This window comes from Watersipora subatra, chromosome 1 (assembly GCF_963576615.1).
Source record: "Watersipora subatra chromosome 1, tzWatSuba1.1, whole genome shotgun sequence".
In the NCBI taxonomy this organism is placed as follows: Eukaryota; Metazoa; Bryozoa; class Gymnolaemata; order Cheilostomatida; family Watersiporidae; genus Watersipora; species Watersipora subatra.
In genome coordinates, this window is record NC_088708.1 from 69,923,921 (window position 1) to 69,946,592 (window position 22,672).

The 22,672-nt window shown below is 39.7% G+C and overlaps 1 protein-coding gene across 1 annotated transcript; it reads left to right on the plus strand.

Annotated features, from left to right (window-relative positions):
* The first annotated feature begins 103 nt into the window (after window positions 1–103).
* On the plus strand, window positions 104–21,293 carry LOC137385495 (solute carrier family 35 member F5-like). Its single transcript, XM_068071964.1, has 12 exons — window positions 104–206; window positions 7,615–7,762; window positions 7,871–7,999; window positions 8,327–8,362; window positions 11,618–11,684; window positions 12,095–12,312; window positions 13,233–13,402; window positions 14,990–15,153; window positions 15,286–15,445; window positions 15,565–15,655; window positions 17,348–17,502; window positions 20,710–21,293. The coding sequence occupies exons 2-12, from the start codon at window positions 7,664–7,666 to the stop codon at window positions 20,780–20,782; spliced, it is 1,362 nt and encodes a 453-aa protein (XP_067928065.1). The 5' UTR covers window positions 104–206; window positions 7,615–7,663; the 3' UTR covers window positions 20,783–21,293.
* Window positions 21,294–22,672: the final 1,379 nt, after the last annotated feature.

Sequence of the window (22,672 nt, forward strand, 5' to 3'; positions counted from 1 at the left end):
GCCATGTTTGCGACAAAGTTGAAGTTGTCCTTCTTTTTGCGAAAATTAGCCGACTTGATAAAAAGGGCTAAATGAGCGGACCATAGGTCAAGAGCACTCCATACCTTGATCGGCGTCAACTAACAGCAGTTGGCGGATTGGGCTAGACTGTAACGAAGTTTTATCACGGGATGTTATGTTTTTGTACCACCTAAAGCGTTTGCTTGGTAAGTAACATATATTTTTTGCAAAATAAATTAAATGATGGAAATACAAGTTTTGATTTCTTCTAAAACCGCTAATAAAGTTTTGATGAACAAAATTTCATATACTTAGGACGCCAACAACCATAGCGTTAGTCGCCATAGCCAATTCTCTGCATATATTGGTTACTATATACAGTAGTTAAACGAAACTCGCTGTTATCCTTTAATGAACGTTAGTTTGCAACAAAATATCAAACATAATGCTATAAAGTGCTCGCTACACCGTTTTAGTCGCAAAATAATGCATATCCGCCATAGAAAAGTAACTCGTTTTTAAAGCTTATCCTGTCTCTTATTTACGCCACTAATAAAGTGACCACGTTTAGGAAGGTTGCAATAGCTACACACAACTTGCTATTGTTCCGTTATTCCAGTGCCTCATACTCGTGCATACCCTATGAAAAACGGATGGAACAATCTGTCGCAAAACCCTTGTCTCCCACCTATCTTGCCATCAGTTATCATCGGGCTAAATTGAGCCTTGATTTTGGCTTCGTTGCTGGACTGGCCGCTAGAAGCATCAAAGGCGGCCTCTTCTCCGTTTATGTCTGCCACTAACCACACCAGTCACAACCAACATATATGTAATAAGTACGAATAACTCGAATCTCTGTTGCTTGTTTTATGCATCACCGAGTAATGATATCACACCTGCAGGTTTTGTGAATCGAAGCTTGTCGTTAGCCAACATTATATCTCCATCATTGCCACAAGTGGCACATCTATCGATCTGACACCTCTTTCATGTGCGTTTGGATATCATCTTGTCATTCCATAGCTCTTGCACTGGATAACTGATCAAGTAGCTCATGGGCTTCAGCCCTTTCATTACCCTCCAATATCTTGTTACCACCAAAGTAGAGAACTACAGAAAATTTCCTGTTTTAACGAGTACACTTTAGGTGACTCTCCTCAGCAACTCATTGGAGAGGCATTCTTTATCAGTTTGACCTGTTCAGCTGTAAGGACTATTAAATGCTCTGATAAACACCAACTGAACGAGAGTTGATTTACTTGGTACAGGCACAGTGTTTCTTATTGCATTTCCACTTGAAAAGAGTCGTAAAAGCATTGTTGTTTTCTCTAATTAGCCATAATCCTTATATCACACATATGTAGGATGTTGGGTCTAACTCACCTCAGGGGAGGATCTAGGAGAAAAAGTGTGTGATGCAAAATTTGTGTGATCTATTTAGGGTAGGAGTGGGTGCGTGGGCCAACCTCTTGCCTGGTCCCGCGCTAGGGGAACTTTTTGAAATTTAGGCATCTTAGAATGAAGAAGAGGTGTGTTTTAGCCCAAAAAAGTGTAATCATTCATTCGCAGCAAACAACAAGTTTTGAGGTAAAAATTGACATTAGATATGATTAATTAAATTGGTGTTTTAAGATGTTTATTATACTATGTATATCAAGATTACATGTAAATAAAAAGTTAACAAACAATTGTGCAATAAAATAAAATCAAGACAAAATCAATCACAAAACCTCAACAGCCATTTGGTTTGGCTTTGCAGAAATAAGCCAGCATTTCTGCAAACTACCATGAAAAATGTTTTTTAGTATTAGCTACACAACGATGCTCTTATAAAACAGACATAGTAGGGAATACTTTTTAGAATTGTTTTGTTGTTGAAAGAAATTATCCCGAGTTCATTTTTAATCTTTCTTCTGAGAAATTTTGCTTTTAAAATTGCTTGTAGAACTTCTTTCAAAAAATTTGTGGCTCAATTGGGGATGTCTATTGGGACCACCCACATTTGTTTATATGCTAAAAAAATTCAGGTCAAGGTTATTAAAACTTGATAGTTATTACGAGCCCTACTAGGCCGTTTTTGTTCATTTCTTCCCAAAGCAAGTTCTCAGTGAAATGAAATGTAATTCACTAAATTCTTGATGGATTTTAAATCGTTTTTTTAATTTTTTTGCCATATTTAGGGTGGTGCATTTGCACTATATACACCACAGTAGATTCGCCCCTGCACCTACCACACGTTGTGTTAAGTTCCCCTACAACACTTAACAATGTCTTATCCTTCTAGCTTCATAGATTACAAGGATTTTAGTATACAATGTACAAGGTCAATTGTAAACCTTTGAGTCATACTACAAGATCCCATTGTAGTGTTTTTAGTACGCTCCTTACTATGAACAATTTAGACAAAAGTCATTTGGCTTACTATTTATCTAATGTTTTATGGATTCATGGCTATCCTCATCGATAATTTAGTATATATATGGAGTGAAACCTTTTCTCTCACATCAATATTATCCGTTTTGCATGCAATGCATTGCTTTACTTGTTATATAAAAAATCATATAACCATTTCTCAATAACTGCAATTTATTAGACTGCATTCAAAAGAGATATTTTACTTAAAGGCCTAAGAATAATTGCGATCAGTCACAATTTCAATTATCTGCTTTACAGTGAAGCTTTTTGTAAGCACACAATATGCAGCGCTTTATCAATTGTCAGTTTTTTTTATCACATATCTAGTTTCCGTCTTGGACATTCTGCTAGCTATCAATTCAATCTTACTGACAGTTGCAGCATAGTGACATTAAGAGGGTTCACAAACACCCAATGGTTGCCTTACAAGCAAAATATACAGACAGCAAGAACTCGGATAAATTCACTAATGTCTTTGCATTGTGTTAGAATGTCAAGTTTGCACCTGATGGAAGCCAAGAATGTTAAATATCATATGGATGCCATTCTCTTGCCTTAGTTTGATCTTTTTGTGTTTGAATAATATAGAACAGCACTTCACACTTTCCTGCTATGACTTTAAAGTCATGGATCATAAGAAGACTGGCGCAAATAATAGTAGTCAAAAAATGCAATAATTTCCATTTTATGAAGGGAAGTACATGTAACTATAAAAAACGAACAATCATATTATAATCAATTCTTTAAAAAAATATATGAAGTCATCTAATAATCACATAGAGAAAAGAGTGATGATGAAAAAGTATACCTGAACTATCTAAAACTGAGAGCACAAAAAGTTAATCGAAAATACAATGCAGACAATATGAAATATATGGACAAATGATATAAATAGGTTAGGTCAATTTTACATTCACATTGTCATACCCCCTCTACTTACGCACTATCCATCTCCCGAATGGATAAGTCTACACCTCTGTATACCTATCTTTATTGAAAGAGTTTGCTAGCATTGAACAGTTCAGTATAGCCATTAACACTATTGGCGCAAATATTGTCCACATATTTTATTGATCATTGTTTTGTTGAATGAAGATGATCAGGTCTAAGTTTCCACAGTCGGCTACGATGTTAGTTGTACCAAATACATTGCGTTGTTACGATATTCAGTTATAATTTTTTGTAGTAATCAGTTGAGTTCTAACAATAATTTAATGTAATGGTAGGTCTTTCCGATAATTTCATAAAGTTGCATCTCCCAAAGTTAAGCTTGTCAAAAAATCATCGTGTGAACAAAAAAGCATGGATCGAAAACATGAAAATATAGGCCATTTCCCTATGATTTGTTTTTGCAAGAAAAATTAAAAACAAAGTTATTTCTTATGACTAGCGCACTATTTTTAGCTGCACAAAAACTAAGAAAACAGTCCATCTTTTAATTTTGTACTGTATACATTTCTCTGAAGTGTTGCGCTGGTACCATCACGAAAGGAGCGATTTAAAATTGGTTTTAAAATAAATAATAAACATATGAAAAAGTAGCTACTGTATCAAGTTTATAAAAAAAGTTTATGGTCAGGTCTCCTTTGTTGGGATCAGTTGCATCTTCTGAAGTTTAGTTCAAATATCTAGAGTTCTGATTAACTGCAAAAGTGTTGTACAAAGTTGACAAAGTACTCCAAGTTTTTATGGAATCTACTCACTGCTATTGTTTATTTTGTCAGGGAGAGCATTTGTGAATAGCTATGAATAAATGGCTTTCAACTTTATAGTAACACCCAAACTGAATGGAACATTTGATAGATGCATGTAATATCTATCTTTCAAACTGCTGATTTGAGCAACATATGACCTCAAGATCCGCTGCATGACTTATACATCCTATAACATGCTTAAAGGCACTATGTTTTTCATGTTCAGCTTTTACTTTAGAAAACATTTAGCTGCTGACGGCCTATCTGGTACACTTGATGCATTTTCAGCTAAAAAGGGCTTTAAGTTTCGGATGCACACCAAATACAATGAAAAGTTCAATAGTTGATTACTTGTTTTTGGCCTTTAGAAATTTTGAATGGAAACAACTTAACATAAATCTCTCTCCTATTTTACTTTATCACATTTAAGACATTCAGAGGGCATCACAAAAAGCTTTTTATGTTGTCTGCAGAGCTCTTCACCTTTAATGATGCTTTAATGACCCAATTATTTGTGTTTGTTTGGAGGGGTACCTGAGGTGTGAACCAGTCTGGTATTGTATTTGATTTATAATGAATCTACATATTGGCTGGGATGTTGATTAAATTCTTAAAGGTTGACTTGCAACAAAATTCACATTACCGTTATTTGATATGAAAAGATTCACCATGTCTTACTCTGTTGTGTTGTAGATGCAAAATGTATGGAAATGGGGTTACAAGCTCTTAAAAGCTCAAAAACGAACAGAAAATCGCAGCCACACGAGACCGCCGTAGTTTGGATTCCCTTTCCAAAACGGCTCAAATGTGATGTAGTTATGAGAGATGGTTTCTGTTTACACTTTCATGCAACCTTATTCGTCGAAATATTTTCACAAATATACTTCACGCATTCAATAAAACTATGTCTATTGTTCTTATGCGTCTATTTTATTGTCATTGTAATGCTGTCACTTCTAGCAGTGATATCTTATAACTTACCGTGAAAAATCATTAAACTTTTCAACCTTAGCTCGAAGGAGTACATATCATTGTCTGATAATCATGACGAGTCTGTTGGTCACCTGTTATAATCGAAAAGTGCTGCAAAAATTATTTGCGAAGTATTGGGTCACATGATCAGAAAACGACTTGACGATTGAATTATGCCGAAACAAAACTGTGAAGTAGCGAGCATCTATATTTGATACGGGGTCTTCGGTGAAACCCGAAGTGTTTGTCATAAACTAGTACTACGATAAGTTTTATATTGAGCTTTGTATTGGCCTTTCAATTCACGTGAGAACATCACATGACAAGACAATAACCAAATTTCATGACTACGTCATCGAAATAAAGAGATTCCAATCTACGGCGGCTTTTCGTTTTTTAGCTTTTAAGAGCTTGTAATCACATTTCCACATATTTGGCACTTATAACACAACAGAGTAAGACATGGTGAATCTTTTGATACCAAATAACTGTAATGTGAATTTTGTTGCAAGTCAACCTTTAATCAAAGTGCCAGAGTATTAATGTTATTGAATTGGAATTTTGCTGAATTACAGTAGTTAATTATAGTTGAACCTTTGTGTTTCTCTTTGTTATTCTCTTTCTTGTATTAATATAGGAAAATATGTCTATGAAATGACTAATATACGTGGTCATGTCTAAACTTGTATAAAAATAATATGTTGTCATATGCAAGTCATATGCCTTATTACATTATTTTTTTATGCTCATTCGCCGATGGTTTCAGGAATGACTAGCATTCAGTCTGATGATACTCAGAGATTTCTTTTATTTTGAATCAGATAGCCTGTAGGGGGCGTTTAAGAGGCTGGCTCACAGGAACCAGACAGAGTTTGGAAACCCAGTAATTTTAGCGAGGTGGTGGAAGAAACAGAGCAGATGCGCGTGACATTTGGATAAAATCGGTCAGGAAATGTGGAATTCAGCGTTCACGCAGGCTATCAGACGCACCCATGGCAAAGTTGGCTTTATTAAAGAATAGAGAAAGTATGATATTATGATGCTTTATTGCGTATCTTGAGGTGTTGACTGATGTTCTAAAAAAAGAATCAAGGAGATTGACCCACCAGAAGCTGAGATATAGCCAGTCAAACACAGGTCTGCCAAAAGACGTGTTTTGTTAATCCTCATATTAGTATCAATGTATGACGTACGAAATTGACTTGTGTGCCATTGGTCAATTAAGCCAACTAATGCGCGCTCCTATAACAATCACGGCGTTTTAATTGGTTTAATCCCTGGAAGTATAGAACACTCAAATTAGGCCTAACAATCATTGCTCTGAGAATTCCGAACCAGTCCCTCTGACGTGTAGATTAGTTTTAGCATGAACTAATTACACGCATCTATTATTTCGCTATCTTGCTAGTTCAGCTCCGTTTTGTTGTTCTCCCACTTGACTTCCCTATTCAGACTCATCTTTAGCGCTGTTCAGATTTTCATATCTATAGCTATTAAATGGAATCAATTAAATCAATCATCAATCTCAGTTATCATTTGGAATTTTCTACAAATTATATTAAATACATCATTTACTCTATACACAGTTATATTATTATTTTGTATAATATGCATTATGATTATTATATTAATCATAAAAAATAGTTTCTTAATTTAATTATATTAGGTAATCATAAAAAATAATCATACATAATATAATAGATAAAAGAATCAAATCAAAAGTTATCGTTTTCTTTTCTTACAGCAAGAGCAGCACAGTCAAGTTATTCTTTTCAAAATTATGGCTGTAGTGAACTTACAGTCGGTTAATAGTGACGATAATCATGAAAATCAACTGAATGCTGCAGTAGGTACAAAGTAGAAAGATGACGAAAGAACAAAAGTTTACATTCCCATTTCTTATTCTAAACAAACTGCAAATGATGGATGTCGTATAATATAGACTATACAAGCGCCGTTCGTTGAACAGAGGATTTTCGGAGCACATCCGTGGAGATAGAGTTAAAATTTGAGGCGCGATAGTCAAAATCTGCTCTTATGTTTTGAAAAATCATGGCAAGGGGTTGTGGGCAACTGCCTTTACCACACAATGTTTGCTTGGTTTTCCTGAGAAACCAGAGCTAGTCGGTAAATTCTTTACTATCACAAGAAGCGTTTCACATATCGCAGCCTAAAAAAATCAGTATACGCAACGGAGGTAAGGGTGTGCAACTACGGCATATGTCCAATAAGTTGATTTTATGCGTCACAATTTTCGGTATTTTCGAAGGATTTTTCCTCTGATTCATTATTAGGTAGACCTGTGTTTGACTGGCTATATCTCAGCTTCTGGTGGGCCAATCTCCTTGATTCTTTTTAGAACATCAGTCAACACCTCAAGATACATAATGAAGCATCATAATATCATACTTTCTCTATTCTTTAATATAGATTTTATGAACACGCTGGTTAACATCTGTCAAACTAGGCTGCGGATCGGTTTGTGGTATTGTCTAGGTTATTACATTCTCAAGGAATATTGGAATAATTTTAGAACAAACCTCGTGAAAAGACCTCATGACATTTTCTGAGCCATAAGCAAAATGTTTCAGCATTGGACAAACAAAAAACGTCTTCTACTCGGGCTGTTTTTTCTCCTGGTGGTTGATCTGCTATGGGTTGGTTCTTCAGAGTTAACTGAGGTTAGTTTCTGATTTAATGCTAAACTTGTTAATAGATGAATGTGACATATCATAAAAGGAGTAGGCCTGTTTTAAAGTTTTTGCACATTCCTTTCTTTCTTATTACAGTTCTTGTTCAAGAATACCGACTACAACAAGCCATTCTTCACCACATATGTCAAGACAACAATTTTTACTCTGTATCTGTCCGGGTTTATATGCCGAAAGTCATGGAGGCAGCGGTGTCACTGCTCAATGGTATGCAATAACTTTACCAAAAATTCCTTTAGTTCTTGCATGAGAAAACAGCTTGTAAGAAACCTTTGCAGTACCTTGTGAAAGTTTTAAATACTATGCCTTTTTTTCTTCCAACCAGTAACTGCAGACTAGTTGGATTAAATGTCAACAACATCACATGATATGCACCAACTACAGATTAGTTGGTGCATATCATGTGATGTTGTCTGTCTAAAAATCCAGCCTAGTGTTATTATGCTAGTCTTTGGTAGTTAATTTCACAGCTCAGTGGTTTTGGGAGCCTTCTATGCTTTTACTGAGATGGCAACCTGGTGCATGTTGTTGTAGGTTTATCAGTCTCAGGCAGAACTCTCTAAAATTCTGGTGAGTATGAGCTCATCAGATAGATGTCCGACAGTGTATGAATCGATTGCTGGCATTGAAGTGGTGGCAGTTGCGAAAAGTGAACATTTTTATTGTTCGAAATGGATGTCAACAGTCCAGCTGTGTAAATGTGGTTTGGCTCTAATCCTTCTTGGTCAAACTCTGGTCATAGTCCAAAATGTTTATCACAAGTGAATGACAGAAAGAGGGAATGAGCCTAAGGTATAAATCATATGAAAGTAATGTCTCAATAACATGTAATATAGCGCATAGTTTGGCAGAAATGATTGATTCTTAAAATGCTGTCTTGCTGCATGATAAGTATCATTCCTATCTGAAGTAAAGGTGAGAAACGACAGATGACAGCTATCAAACTGCATCATGTCGAGTCAATTTTATTAACAACCTCAGGCGATAGCAGCTTACATTTATTCCATGTCCAGCTGGCTGTTTGCTAAGCAATTTATGATGCTCCTGGGAGGGGAGTGAGTTGAGGGAGGGGAGTGAGTTGAGGGAGGGGAGTGAGTTGGGGGATGGGAGTGAGTTGGGGGATGGGAGTGAGTTGGGGGGAAGGAGAGAGTTGGAGGGAAGGGAGTGAGTTGGAGGAAGGGAGTGAGTTGGAGGAAGGGAGTGAGTCGGGAGAAGGGAGTGAGTTGGGAGAAGGGAGTGAGTTGGGAGAAGGGAGTGAGTTGGGGGAGGGGAGTGAGTTGGGGGAGGGGAGTGAGTTGGGGGAGGGGAGTGAGTTGGGGGAGGGGAGTGAGTTGGGGGAAGGGAGTGAGTTGGGGGAGGGGAGTGAGTTGGGGGAAGGGAGTGAGTTGGGGGATGGGAGTGAGTTGGGGGAAGGGAGTGAGTTGGAGGAAGGGAGTGAGTTGGGTGAAGGGAGTGAGTTGGGGGAAGGGAGTGAGTTGGGGAAGGGAGTGAGTTGGGGGAGGGGAGTGAATTGGGGGAAGGAGTGAGTTGGGGTAGGGGAGTGAGTTGGGGAAGGGAGTGAGTTGGGGGAAGGGAGTGAGTTGGGGAGGGGAGTGAGTTGGGGGAAGGGAGTGAGTTGGGGGAAGGGAGTGAGTTGGGGGAAGGGGAGTGAGTTGGGGAGAAGGGAGTGAGTTGGGGAGGGGAGTGAGTTGGGGGAAGGGAGTGAGTTGGGGGAAGGGAGTGAGTTGGGGGAAGGGAGTGAGTTGGGGGAAGGGGAGTGAGTTGGGGAGAAGGGAGTGAGTTGGGGAGGGGAGTGAGTTGGGGGAAGGGAGTGAGTTGGGGGAAGGGAGTGAGTTGGGGGAAGGGGAGTGAGTTGGGAGAAGGGAGTGAGTTGTGGGAAGGGAGTGAGTTGGGGGAAGGAGTGAGTTGGGGGAGGGGAGTGAGTTGGAGGAAGGGAGTGAGTTGGGGGAGTGAAGTGAGTTGGGGGAAGGGAGTGAGTTGGGGGAGGGGAGTGAGTTGGGGGAAGGGAGTGAGTTGGGGGAAGGGAGTGAGTTGGGGGAAGGGGAGTGAGTTGGGGGAGGGGAGTGAGTTGGGGGAAGGGAGTGAGTTGGGGGAAGGGAGTGAGTTGGGGAGGGGAGTGAGTTGGGGGAAGGGAGTGAGTTGGGGGAAGGGAGTGAGTTGGGGGAAGGGGAGTGAGTTGGGGAGAAGGGAGTGAGTTGGGGAGGGGAGTGAGTTGGGGGAAGGGAGTGAGTTGGGGGAAGGGAGTGAGTTGGGGGAAGGGAGTGAGTTGGGGGAAGGGGAGTGAGTTGGGGAGAAGGGAGTGAGTTGGGGAGGGGAGTGAGTTGGGGGAAGGGAGTGAGTTGGGGGAAGGGAGTGAGTTGGGGGAAGGGAGTGAGTTGGGGGAAGGGGAGTGAGTTGGGGAGAAGGGAGTGAGTTGGGGAGGGGAGTGAGTTGGGGGAAGGGAGTGAGTTGGGGGAAGGGAGTGAGTTGGGGGAAGGGGAGTGAGTTGGGAGAAGGGAGTGAGTTGTGGGAAGGGAGTGAGTTGGGGGAAGGGAGTGAGTTGGGGGAGGGGAGTGAGTTGGAGGAAGGGAGTGAGTTGGGGGAGTGAAGTGAGTTGGGGGAGGGGAGTGAGTTGGGGGAAGGGAGTGAGTTGGGGGAAGGGAGTGAGTTGGGGGAAGGGGAGTGAGTTGGGGGAGGGGAGTGAGTTGGGGGAAGGGAGTGAGTTGGGGGAAGGGAGTGAGTTGGGGGAAGGGAGTGAGTTGGGGGAAGGGAGTGAGTTGGGGAAGGGAGTGAGTTGGGGGAAGGGAGTGAGTTGGGGAGGGGAGTGAGTTGGGGGAAGGGAGTGAGTTGGGGGAAGGGAGTGAGTTGGGGGAAGGGGAGTGAGTTGGGGAGAAGGGAGTGAGTTGGGGAGGGGAGTGAGTTGGGGGAAGGGAGTGAGTTGGGGGAAGGGAGTGAGTTGGGGGAAGGGGAGTGAGTTGGGGGAAGGGAGTGAGTTGGGGGAAGGGAGTGAGTTGGGGGAAGGGAGTGAGTTGGGGGAGGGGAGTGAGTTGGAGGAAGGGAGTGAGTTGGGGGAGTGAAGTGAGTTGGGGGAAGGGAGTGAGTTGGGGGAGGGGAGTGAGTTGGGGGAAGGGAGTGAGTTGGGGGAAGGGAGTGAGTTGGGGGAAGGGAGTGAGTTGGGGGAAGGGAGTGAGTTGGGGGAGTCAAGTGAGTTGGGGGAAGGGAGTGAGTTGGGGGAGTCAAGTGAGTTGGGGGAAGGGAGTGAGTTGGGGGAGGGTAGTGAGTTGGAGGAAGGGAGTGAGTTGGGGGAAGGGAGTGAGTTGGGGGAGGTGAGTGAATTGGAGGAAGGGAGTGAGTTGGGGGAGGGAAGTGAGTTGGGGGAAGGGAGTGAGTTAGGGGAGTGAAGTGAGTTGGGGGAAGGGAGTGAGTTGGGGGAAGGGAGTGAGTTGGGGGAGTGAAGTGAGTTGGGGGAAGGGAGTGAGTTGGGGGAGTCAAGTGAGTTGGGGGAAGGGAGTGAGTTGGGGGAGGGTAGTGAGTTGGAGGAAGGGAGTGAGTTGGAGGAAGGGAGTGAGTTGGGGGAAGGGAGTGAGTTGGGGGAGGTGAGTGAATTGGAGGAAGGGAGTGAGTTGGGGGAGGGGAGTGAGTTGGGGGAAGGGAGTGAGTTGGGGGAGTGAAGTGAGTTGGGGGAAGGGAGTGAGTTGGAGGAAGGGAGTGAGTTGGGGGAAGGGAGTGGCGGTTTTGGAAGTGGTGATTGGGTGGATTGATGAGTTGAGGAGGGGGAGTGGTATATCTGTATGGCCTGTGTTTAGATGCAGATGTCATCATGAGGTTTTCATATGGCTATTCTAGAGTGACCCGGTGTATGTGCCTATTAATGATGATGATGGATACAGTAGCATAGACTCGTCTGATAACGGTAAGTGTTAGAGAGGCAACCTTTATCTTTGCTGCATCATAACTTGACTTGCTAAACAAAATATAGACTGAGAAGGAAGGATAATGCTTTATTACATGCTTTTCTATACGTAGCTGATTAGCTTTACGTTTTCTGCTTATTTTGTCCTCCACACTTGTAGCACCTAGCCTTTGCGCACACTGTTTACTCAATATAAGTTTTGGAGCGTTCTGAGATATCTTTTCTCAAAAGTAAATCTGCCATGTTTAGTGTGTTGAAAGTTGAGCTGAATTCAGTTTCCAAGAAAACTAGCTTGCTGTTTCATGTCACATAGGAAATGTTGAAGGATTATGGGTATAACTTGGCTTCCATTCTGTTTAACTGTTTGTGAACATTTTAGTTATTCCTTCACATTCATCTCTGGTTGACAGAGGCAGTCGGTCCAAGAGTAGACAGTTTGGCTGATCGGAGAGTGCGATTCAACGACCACATGGAAGTGCGTGTTATGTCAGAAGCTGATGCAGAAGAAGCTAACCTTGCGCGACTGCCCTATGAATTGTTCTTGCGTGCTCAGGAAGAGCGTGCAAGAGTGCGACGCAAATATTCTGTTCCAGTTATTTGCAAGCTGGCTGTCATTTTTTGTGGGTTGGTGAGTGTTGGAGTGAAGACAGCATCTCCTTGGTGAATGACCCCTCGTTTGTGTCTATCATAGCTGTAGCACGGTAGATGTAGTAGGTAGTCCTGCTTCCGTAACTGCACATATTCAGTACAGTATCAATAACTACATACAGTCAGTACTGTATAAGTAACAGCATATAGTCAGTACTGCATCACTAACTACCTACAGTCAGTACTGTATAAGTAACAGCATATAGTCAATACTGCACCAGTAACTACCTACAGTCAGTACTGTATAAGTAACAGCTTATAGTCAGTACTGTATCAAAATTGCATATAGTCAGTATGAGGCAGTTGGTACATACCTGTAGTTATCTGTTTGGTGGGGCAATATAACTGGCATGCTAGGGCGGAATGTCAGATCATTAGCTTCTAAAATTGTTATTTTCCGTTCCACATTTGCTGCTGTAAGATAAATTTAGCATTTAGCGACCTTTGATCTGACCATGTTTATGCTAGATTATCTACGATGAGTAATGCTAGCACTGTCATGCTATTGCTGCAGATGTCATCATTTGTTATGTTATATAGATCAGTAGATTATCTACTCTGTCTTATCTATCCTCCATTTTATGCTATTCAGCATTAGTAAAACTTTGCTATGAGCAGACAACTCTATTTAAATTTATGGGAAAAAGTTATAAGATTGTTAATTGGGCCCTTCCCAACCTTGCTTGCACTATATTATGAACATTCTTCTGTGTAAAAGCATTGTAGTTTGTACTGTGGCCCATAACATACATTTTTGGGTCGATGAACATGTTAGCAGGGTCTCATGGTTTACTATGGCAGTGTCTCCAACAAGGCTTTTCATTAGTTCATAGTAACGAATGTGTTTAGTTAGGGTGGTCTGTGATCGAAGTAGATCTCGCTGATTACTGTTTTTTGTAGTGGTTCCTCGCCAACTTCTCCTACCAAGAGGCACTCTTACAAACTGAGGCCGGTGTGGTTAACATTCTCTCTTCCTTGTCTGGCCTTTTCACACTAATTCTTGCTGCCATCTGGTCGAGTGGACCTGCGGATAAGTTCACTCTCTCCAAGCTCTTTGCTGTCTTGTTCAGGTAATGGCTCTCCTAATAGCCTGCTCGTGGACCTAACTGCTTTCACCTCCTGTAATCCAGAGCTGTGTATTTCATATTGGGAGCATTTCTCGGTCAAGTGGCACAATTTCAATGTTTATTGAAGAATATTACTATTGTGTCAAAGGTTATAAAGGCTTGCTGGCATAGCTCATAATACTTGTTATTTCATTGACTTTTATAGAAAGGTTGTAGATGGACTAGTCATTGCACACAGTTCCAACTCACTTTTCTTTTTCAAAGCAATAAGAGCCACTCTGCATTTATATACGGATAACTCTCTTTTCCTTTAAATACAGCTACATGTATCTCTCTATCTCCCTCTATAAACAGGAGTTTCTCTTCCTGTATATCCAGGTATCTCTCTCTCCCTTCACATACAGGCATCTCTCTCTCCCTTCTCATACAGGTATCTCTCTCTCTCCCTTCACATACAGGTATCTCTCTCTCCCTTTACGTGCAGGTATCTCTCTCTCTCTCACCCTTCACATCCAGGTATCTCTCTCTCCCTTCACATACAGGTATCTCTCTCCCTTCACATACAGGTATTTCTCTCCCTTCGCGTACAGGTATCTCTCTCTCCCTTCACATACAGGTATCTCTCTCCCTTCACATACAGGTATTTCTCTCCCTTCACATACAGGTATCTCTCTTTCTCCCTTCACATACAGGTATCTCTCTTTCTCCCTTCACATACAGATATCTCTCTCTCCCTTCACATACAGGTATCTCTCTCCCTTCACATACAGGTATTTCGCTCCCTTCGCATACAGGTATCTCTCTCTCCCTTCACATACAGGTATCTCTCTCCCTTCACATACAGGTATTTCTCTCCCTTCACATACAGATATCTCTCTCTCCCTTCACATACAGGCATCTCTCTCTCTCCTTTCACATACAGGTATCTCTCTCCTTTCGCATACAGGTATCTCTCTCTCCTTTCGCATACAGGTATCTCTCTCTTCAAATACAGGCATCTCTCTTCCTTCACATACAGGTATCTCTCTCTCCCTTCACAACAGGTATCTCTCTCTTCACATACAGGTATCTCTCTCCCTTCACATACAGGTATCTCTCTCTCTCCCTTCACAACAAGTATCTCTCTCCCTTCACATACATGTATCTCTCTCTCCCTTCACATACATGCATCTCTCTCTCCTTTCACATACAGGCATCTCTCTCCCTTCACATACAAGTATCGCTCTCTCCCTTCAAATATAGGCATCTCTCTCTCCCTTCACATAAAGGCATCTCTCTCTCTCCCTTCACATACAGGTATCTCTCTCCCTTTACATACAGGTATCTCTCTCTCCCTTCACATACAGGTATCTCTCTCCCTTCGCATACAGGTATCTCTCTCTCCCTTCACATACAGGCATCTCTCTCCCTTCACATACAGGTATCTCTCTCTCTCTCCCTTCACATACAGGTATCTCTCTCAGTTCACACATAGTCTGATGATGATATACTTTTAGGTTTTGTCTAGCTGCTAGTGTGTCAATGTTACTGCTTCAATTGCATAGCACTATTCTGTCACTTCTACCATGATATTGGCTGTTATGATTGTAGCGCTGGAGGGACTGTCATGATTTGTCTCTCCGATATGAGTCTGGAGCCGGTGCCAATCGGTGCTATTTGGTCTGTAGTTGGTTCTCTGGCTTATGCTCTTTACTTAGTCACTCTCAAGAGAAAGGTGCCGGATGAAGGGAAACTTGATATACCCATGTTCTTTGGTATGAAGTTATGATATTACACTGAGACCTTTGTCCAACTAATTGCGGGATGGATCTATTATTTCTCACTATCTTGTGGTTTATTCCTGCTTGACGTAGAAGGCCAGCACATCGCATATCATTCTGTTGCAGGCTTTGTTGGGTTATTTAACATGTTGCTATTATGGCCTGGTTTGCTCATCTTGCACTTCACCCAGTTGGAGACATTTATCCTACCAACCCCACTACAATGGTTGCTACTCGTCATCAATGGGCTAATTGGAACGATGCTGTCCGAACTTCTCTGGCTCTGGTAAGTTTGATCTTTTCAGGCCACAGTAATGCTAAGCTATAGTCGTAGTCTATATATTCACAGCCTTTTATTCATCTCCCATGTCGCTATCTTGTACTAACTGTGGATGTATGTTGTAGGGGTTGCTTCCTTACCTCATCTCTACTCGCGACACTTGCTCTTGGACTCGTCTCTCCTCTCACAATGCTATTTGATATATTTATTAAAAAGGTACAATACCCAGCATTTGTATTCCTGTTGGACCGTTTCCTTATATTTGTTTGCTCCTATATATGCAGTGGCCATGAAATGGGTGTTTGATGGATTGGAACCCCTCTTATACTTTTGTACATCGCCGATGTTAAATATCAAGAAATCCAATTAGGCGTATGTGTATATAACCTTCTCCGCACTATCGGGAGTATCCATAAATTGGAGCTAGAGCATATAAACACAGTCAACCACAAGCTGGTATACCTTGGCAGAAATTATTTATCAAGGGCAAAATAACTCCTCATTAAAATCTTCAACATTTTGTTAAAATTTCAGAGAAAGAATCATAATTAATCTCCTGGGTAAAGACAACATTGTTCGGTCTGACATATCAGAGTGATATTATTTATTTTTAAATACTCGGTGTATGTAGTTTACTTCCGGTAGTTGACTATACAAATATGTTTATTATAGCATGCTAGGTGAGTCGCTTTTTATAAGTATATCAGTAGGTATTTTTACAGGGCTGATTATAAGTACCTAGTTTTTATGAACTTGTCACTTGATGCAACTGAGTCTTGAGTTAACAACCTTTTAGAGATTCAACTAACCAGACTTCAACAACAAATAGGCAACTCTCCTATTATGGCGCCTTACAGTGCCTCGTGTTGCGTGTTCACAACTCGAGTTGTACAACTCGGCCTGGGTTTTTGATGAACTCAAGTTGTGTTACGCAAGACAAACACGGGTTTGTAAAAAGCAAAGGGAGTAATTGGGGTGTCTCATTTACAGAACATTTACAGAAATTTGATAATAATAATTTAAATATTTATACACATTTAAATTATATATATTGGCGATATTTACGCATATTTATTTCTATAAATATAACGAGACAAAAACAATTGTAGAATGTAAGAAGCAAACTAAAAAACAATCTATGTGGGAGCTGGGCCACTTCTTTTTCAAATGACAAAAAGAGTTCTCTTTTTAGAACCTGACAAGAAACTGAATTAACACCGGAAATGATCAAACATAGAAATTATGTCAACGGCATTTAATGATGTACCAAAAAAGTGCTTCGCGTTCCATGTTCTCAAGCCGAGTTGTTGTTGAAAGAACTCGGCTTGGGTTTTGATGAACTCGAGTTGTTTAACTCGAGTTTTACAACTTGAGTTATATTTACAAACTCAAGTTGGTGAATATAACTCAAGTTGTACAACTCGAGTTGCAAACTTGGCAAACTATAATTCGCCATTAGCTCTAGTTTTACAGTACATACATAGTTTAATTTCTATTAGCTAACAGGTGCCTATTGATGTACTATCGTTAATATAACCAGATCTACGGTTATGCTACCGTAATACCAATATATTGCACCTTACTTTTACAAAGTCGCGTCGCGTGTTCACAACTCGAGTTGTGCAACTCGAGTTGTACAACTCGAGTTGTGAACACGCAACGCGAGGCACTGTAAGGCGCCATACTCCTATAGTGTTCATCTAACACTGCCAATTTAGATTTAAACTCTTTTAACATCTGTACATATGCTTGAGTTGGATATGTTTGATGAACTGATTTGTTTAGTGTGTATTTGATGACACTTTATTACAGTTTACTAAATGTACAAGTTTATATGATCACTTTGGTCCTCTTTGCCATCCAGTTTCACTCCGCAGAAGCTAACAGTTAAACCAAATCTCTTTGCAGGTAACTTATAGCTGGATGTTTTATGCTGGCATGGTGCCAGTTATCTTCTCATTTGTGGCTATTACAGTTCTATCTCACTACCACAACTGGGATCCAGTGCTAATAGGCTTTAAAAAGTTTACAAAATGTATAACTCGTCTGCTTCAGTCAGCTAAGTAAGTCTAAGGAGCAGCCTCTGCTCTTCCTTGCTATGTAAATAATAACTAGTGTAGCTATTCCTCTACAGTGAATAGTTCACCTTTAAGAAGTTTCCTGCTTTGTATGTGATTCTCCTATTTATATACATAAATGCTCCTATAATGTAAATTCCAGATAACATAAAGGATTTATGTAAAGTTATTGCTTCGTACTACGTAAAAAATTCCATATAACGTAAAGTGTCGAGTCGGGCGGGTTCTTAAATTCAATTTGAATGTTAATCTATCTCGCTGCACTTGCGAAAAAAAAATGATGTGCATACAACTTTATATTTATTAGATATACAGCATTTTAGTTCGTCGTGATAGATCATCAGATGTGTCGACAAAACAGAGAATAGGATAGCTGCGCAATTGTTCATAAAAAACAAAGGCGATCGATTGGTGCAGGCGTTACAGCGTCGGTCTACCAATTTGAATGCGACGAGTTGGAGTATTGTCGAAAGTTCTCTCTTATCCTAACCTTGACCCTTGGATACAGATGACGACGAATGGGTAGTACCGTTTTTCTAGTGAAAATATTTTGTCTTGTTGTATTGTAGACGTATAAAATATTTGTTATTAGTTTTTCTTTGAATAATAGGCTTAGCTGTTTAGAAGAAATTCAGCAAATCATTGTCAATAAATGTCGAATATGTGCACTTCCCATCTACTTATTGTAAAATTACTGCGATCATGGTCTATAAAACCAGTGCGATTGATCAGTGAAAGGAGAAAAGTTGTTGATGCAAATCAATAATGCTGCAGTTACGGTACATCCCACAGCTTGAATGTGTTACCTCAAGTTTTTTCTTTCTACATGACCAAAGAGGTAGAGTTTGAAAAGATCTTGAGAAGGATTAGGCAATTTACACCTATATAACTGTTCTTATAACGTAAATTCCCGATAACGTAAATGTTCCTGGAACAGATTATTTACGTTGTAGGGGCGCCTACTGTATATTCTTATGAACCATTACTATCATTCTGTATTCAAGATTTAGATTTTGAAATAAGTAATCATTGTATGGCATGCATACAGAACATTAAAATTATATCCTGTTTTTATTTGTCATATGGGATGAAGGTAGTTTGAGTAGCATGCAACTGCAACTAACAATTATAAACATTTTATTGGTTAACCCTGATCAGCTATTAGTTTTATCATTTGCTGTGAAAAATCTTATTACTTTCCCAAAAGACCAAAACTGGCAGTTGTCGATGAGATGAGTTGTGAACGTTCATGCTGCTTTCATATGTTTATGTCTTACTGCGGAACAATGACAAACACTTTTAACGCTCTAGAGTTAGTTTAATTGGAAAGCCTGAAGACTTACACGGTTGTCACGTTCGCGTTTCAATACTCCACACAGTCGGACCACAGGTTCCAAATCATTGTTTTGCAAAACATGATAACGTGCTGGCCCTTTTTCTTGCATAGTGATATGATATGAAAAATGGCTTCATCGATTTAAAAAAATTTGGTAGATGCTTTATTTATACAATATTGTAAAATAGTATAAATTGAAGTAGCATAAGAGAAAACAAATTAAAATCAATGTTACATACACGCAAAGTTGATGGTGTAGAGCTAATCATAGTTTTGTATGAAACTTATAATTTGTGTGTATAAATGTGTGTTTTCCCATGTTTTTCTTTGGTTTTTGCAATATTGTACAAGTACCGTAAAACCTCTAATTGAATGCCATGGTGCTCTATTTTTTAACCTTCTTTAGTGGTGGTCACTTGGAGGTGGCGTTCAAATAGAGGCTGGCATTGTATTTTTCAAATGGTTCATCTGAATTTTGGGAAGGTAAATTTAGCCCTTTTTCAGGCGAACGGAATGTCACTTACATTTTGCTCTCTTTTTTCTGTAGAGCGATATTAAACCTTTTGGCTGCAATAAATCTGCTAACTTACCTCTAACTTGTCAAAGATTTCTAAATAAAATATGCATTGCGAAGCCGAGAGGTATGTCTACCAGTTGTTACCTATAGCTTACAATTAATCCGTGATGATATTATGGCCTGTGCCATGCTTTGCAATTTGTTAGAGCATTCAATTTTTTATTTCATTCTAAATTTGAAGGCATATTTATATTATATATATATATTCAACAATGTTAAATAAAAGCTCATTTCACTCCTTGATATATTTTCTACAGTTTGCAACCAAAACTAGCTTTGCATGCGCAATAGAAGAGTTATGAGCATTGATTCATATGATAATCAATCAAATGCTAAAAAATATATATTCATGAACAAGTGACATATAAACGAACCATACTTATATTACATGCAGAAACAAAAATATTTGAATCGTTTCCTCGGATATGTGCGATCTGATAGTTGCTTTCGATGAAACAAGCTTCTTCTGGTTGTCCAATACCTTCCACAATGTCTTCTAACCTCAACTCTTCTTCTGCACTGCTGAAGTAGTTGATAGTAGCGTCCAAACAAGTTTTAGGTAGAGCAATACTTTTACACGCTGCATTTAGCATAAATGCAATGCGTAAAAGTTTTGCTTGCTAAACGCAACCTTGACCCTAAAATTAGTCGTTCATCTACCATCGTAAATGTAAACCGTTTTTTATATAAATGTACTTCGAAGTATCAAGACTGTGTTAAACAAGGATCTAGTATTAGCCTGAGGCTGTTATTGATTGGAGTTGCTTTCAAAGTTTTAACGGAAAAAAACGAAAAGCTTTGGAATTGAACAAGAAAATTAATTGTTATTGATACAAACGATTCGTTATTAATACGATTTTGTGGACATTTTTCTCCTGATCAAATTGATATTATGGGCTTGTATAGATCAAATAATGTCAAAGTGGTGGTCAAATGGAGGTGGCGTTCAATTAGAGAATGGGCGCTCTATGTTTCAACCTTTCTCTCAGGGTGGTGATCAATTGGAGGTGGCGTTCAAATAGAGGTGGCATTCAATTAGAGGTTTTACGGTAAATGCATTGAGCAACAGTTTTGCTATCATAGTCAATGAATGTCATGCTAAGAGGAAAGCTTAGCAGCGAAAAAACAACTTTTGTTGAACGTGTGATATTAGATTACGTAGATGTGTCAGCATCAGCTATATAAGATCTGAGGTTGTCCTTCACCCTAGCTGGTCTGCATTTCCCATAGTCCCTCTGCAAACGTTGTTTCAGTTGAATTCTAGTTGTATCTTGAGCAGATTACGAGAAATGGACTCAGATGTGACCAGCCAGCTTCTCTCCTCTCAACCCGCAGACTTCTACAGTAGCTAAACCAATGATTCAGAGGATGACCTCTGTGTTCCAATCAACTGTCACTCTGTTCTTACTTACTTCTGATTGGTTCACTAATTAGCTTTACTGCTGGGTGCCAACTGTTCATACAAGTCATTAATTTTTATTCTAAAGATTTACCGGATGCAACTGCAACTGTGTTAACGATTATTTTTTCAAATGCTCAACAATCATATTTATTTTCTTTCCAGTCAAACTAGTCTTTACAACAATCCCTAAAGAAAGCTTGCTCCTATCTCTCTGGCTCATTCTCTGGTTTTGTACGAGCAACTTATATTACGCCAGTAGTTTTTTTGTTGAATTATTTGTCAGAGTTTTGGGCTTTTGAGTTTTGTAAAATTCTTTGATCAAGTAAATGAGCTCAATGCAATATCATGTTATACCATTGAGCTATCAATTATAAGCTTTAATCATGTATACTTCGTATTTATTGTAATTTTCTATTATTGGTCACTATTAGCAAATACAGCATCGCTTTCCTAGTGCAGAACACAACCTACAACCAGTAAACAATACAGTATGTGGCCAATACAGTAATGGCAAGTGCTAAGTCTAACAGAGAGAAACATTCAATCAACAGCAGATTATTGTATACCTGGGCATCAGTGGTTGTCATATTTGTCTCTCAGGCTACTGCTGTTGATTGTAGTTTTGCAGCTAATACCTATGAATCTATAATAATCACCAATGAGGAATACTGTCCCAGGGTTGATACTCTGAAAGAAACACCCACCTGGCTAGGCCCAGACTTGGATATTGTACACCCAATCACCTGGTTGGTCAATTTGAAATACACCCCCTAAACACCGGGAGTTCCTAGTGGTGCCCAGGTTCCATGCCCTGCTAAACATCCAATATGATTCAGAAGCTATAAAAATAATTTCCACTAAACCTATAGCATATGTATCGCTCATGTATCTAGGAGAACATCTAATCAGGTCAAGCTATGAGAAACATGGGCCCTTTTACTGGCTTGGCTATGAAAACCACCCCCCTCCTTAAAGTAGCAAATTCACTGACGGTGCCCCATAGTCTGAAAACCCCCTCTAAAATTTGATTTTGGGCCGAACCTAATGAGCCTTTTGGGGGAGTATCAACCCCGGGATGCTGTAAGCCTTAGCGATAAAGTTGTTGAGTTGTTGTAGGCTATAGACGAATAGCGAATAGTTGTTGTAGGCTATCGACTACATAATATCACAATTCACGAAAAGCTAAGCTTGTATTGATTCCTACTTCGTTAGGAATCAAAATGCGCTGATTTATAAATTAAACTGTATGTAATTGTCTCCCTTGAGCATCAACGCTTTAATACTAGCACTGTTACAGTAGTGCTACTATACATGTATGTGCTAGATTAATTTAACTTCTTATATCACTACCACCAAATGAGTTTCTAGAAGACCAAATTGATTGGTTGGGTCAAAAATGTTGAACTTTTCAGCTTTGCGCTAATTAAAACTATGTGAGTCTTTGAAAATTGCATTGTCATGGGAAGTAATAAGCCATTGGTGTTCGATGAATGATGAGTAGCAAGTATGCGTATGTACATATGTACATAACACATATGTACATGTATTTGTAATGCTCAAGCTACTAACTGTGTGATGCTATAAAAGTTGTTGTCTGATTATGTGTACGCTCTATGATTTGAAAGTCAATAATGGCTAAAATTTGTAACTCCACTGTCTTGCAAAAAACTAAGTGGATGTATATCGTGGATGAAATGATCCGAAAAATATTTAGTAATAACGAGGAAGCAATTCCAAATCGAAACTACACACCCCACACACAAACTACACTACATGTACGCTATTCACTTGGCGTAACGATCCCAAACTAAGGCCCGTCTCAAAGTAAAAATCTGATCTA

Coding starts and splice junctions, on each gene's coding strand:
- LOC137385495 (XM_068071964.1), top strand. CDS start 7,664: ATGTTTCAGCATTGGACAAACAAAAAACGTCTTCTACTCGGGCTGTTT. Junction 8,363..11,617: donor CAGAACTCTCTAAAATTCTG/GTGAGTATGAGC, acceptor TGGCTATTCTAG/AGTGACCCGGTGTATGTGCC. Junction 13,403..14,989: donor CTCTTTGCTGTCTTGTTCAG/GTAATGGCTCTC, acceptor TTATGATTGTAG/CGCTGGAGGGACTGTCATGA.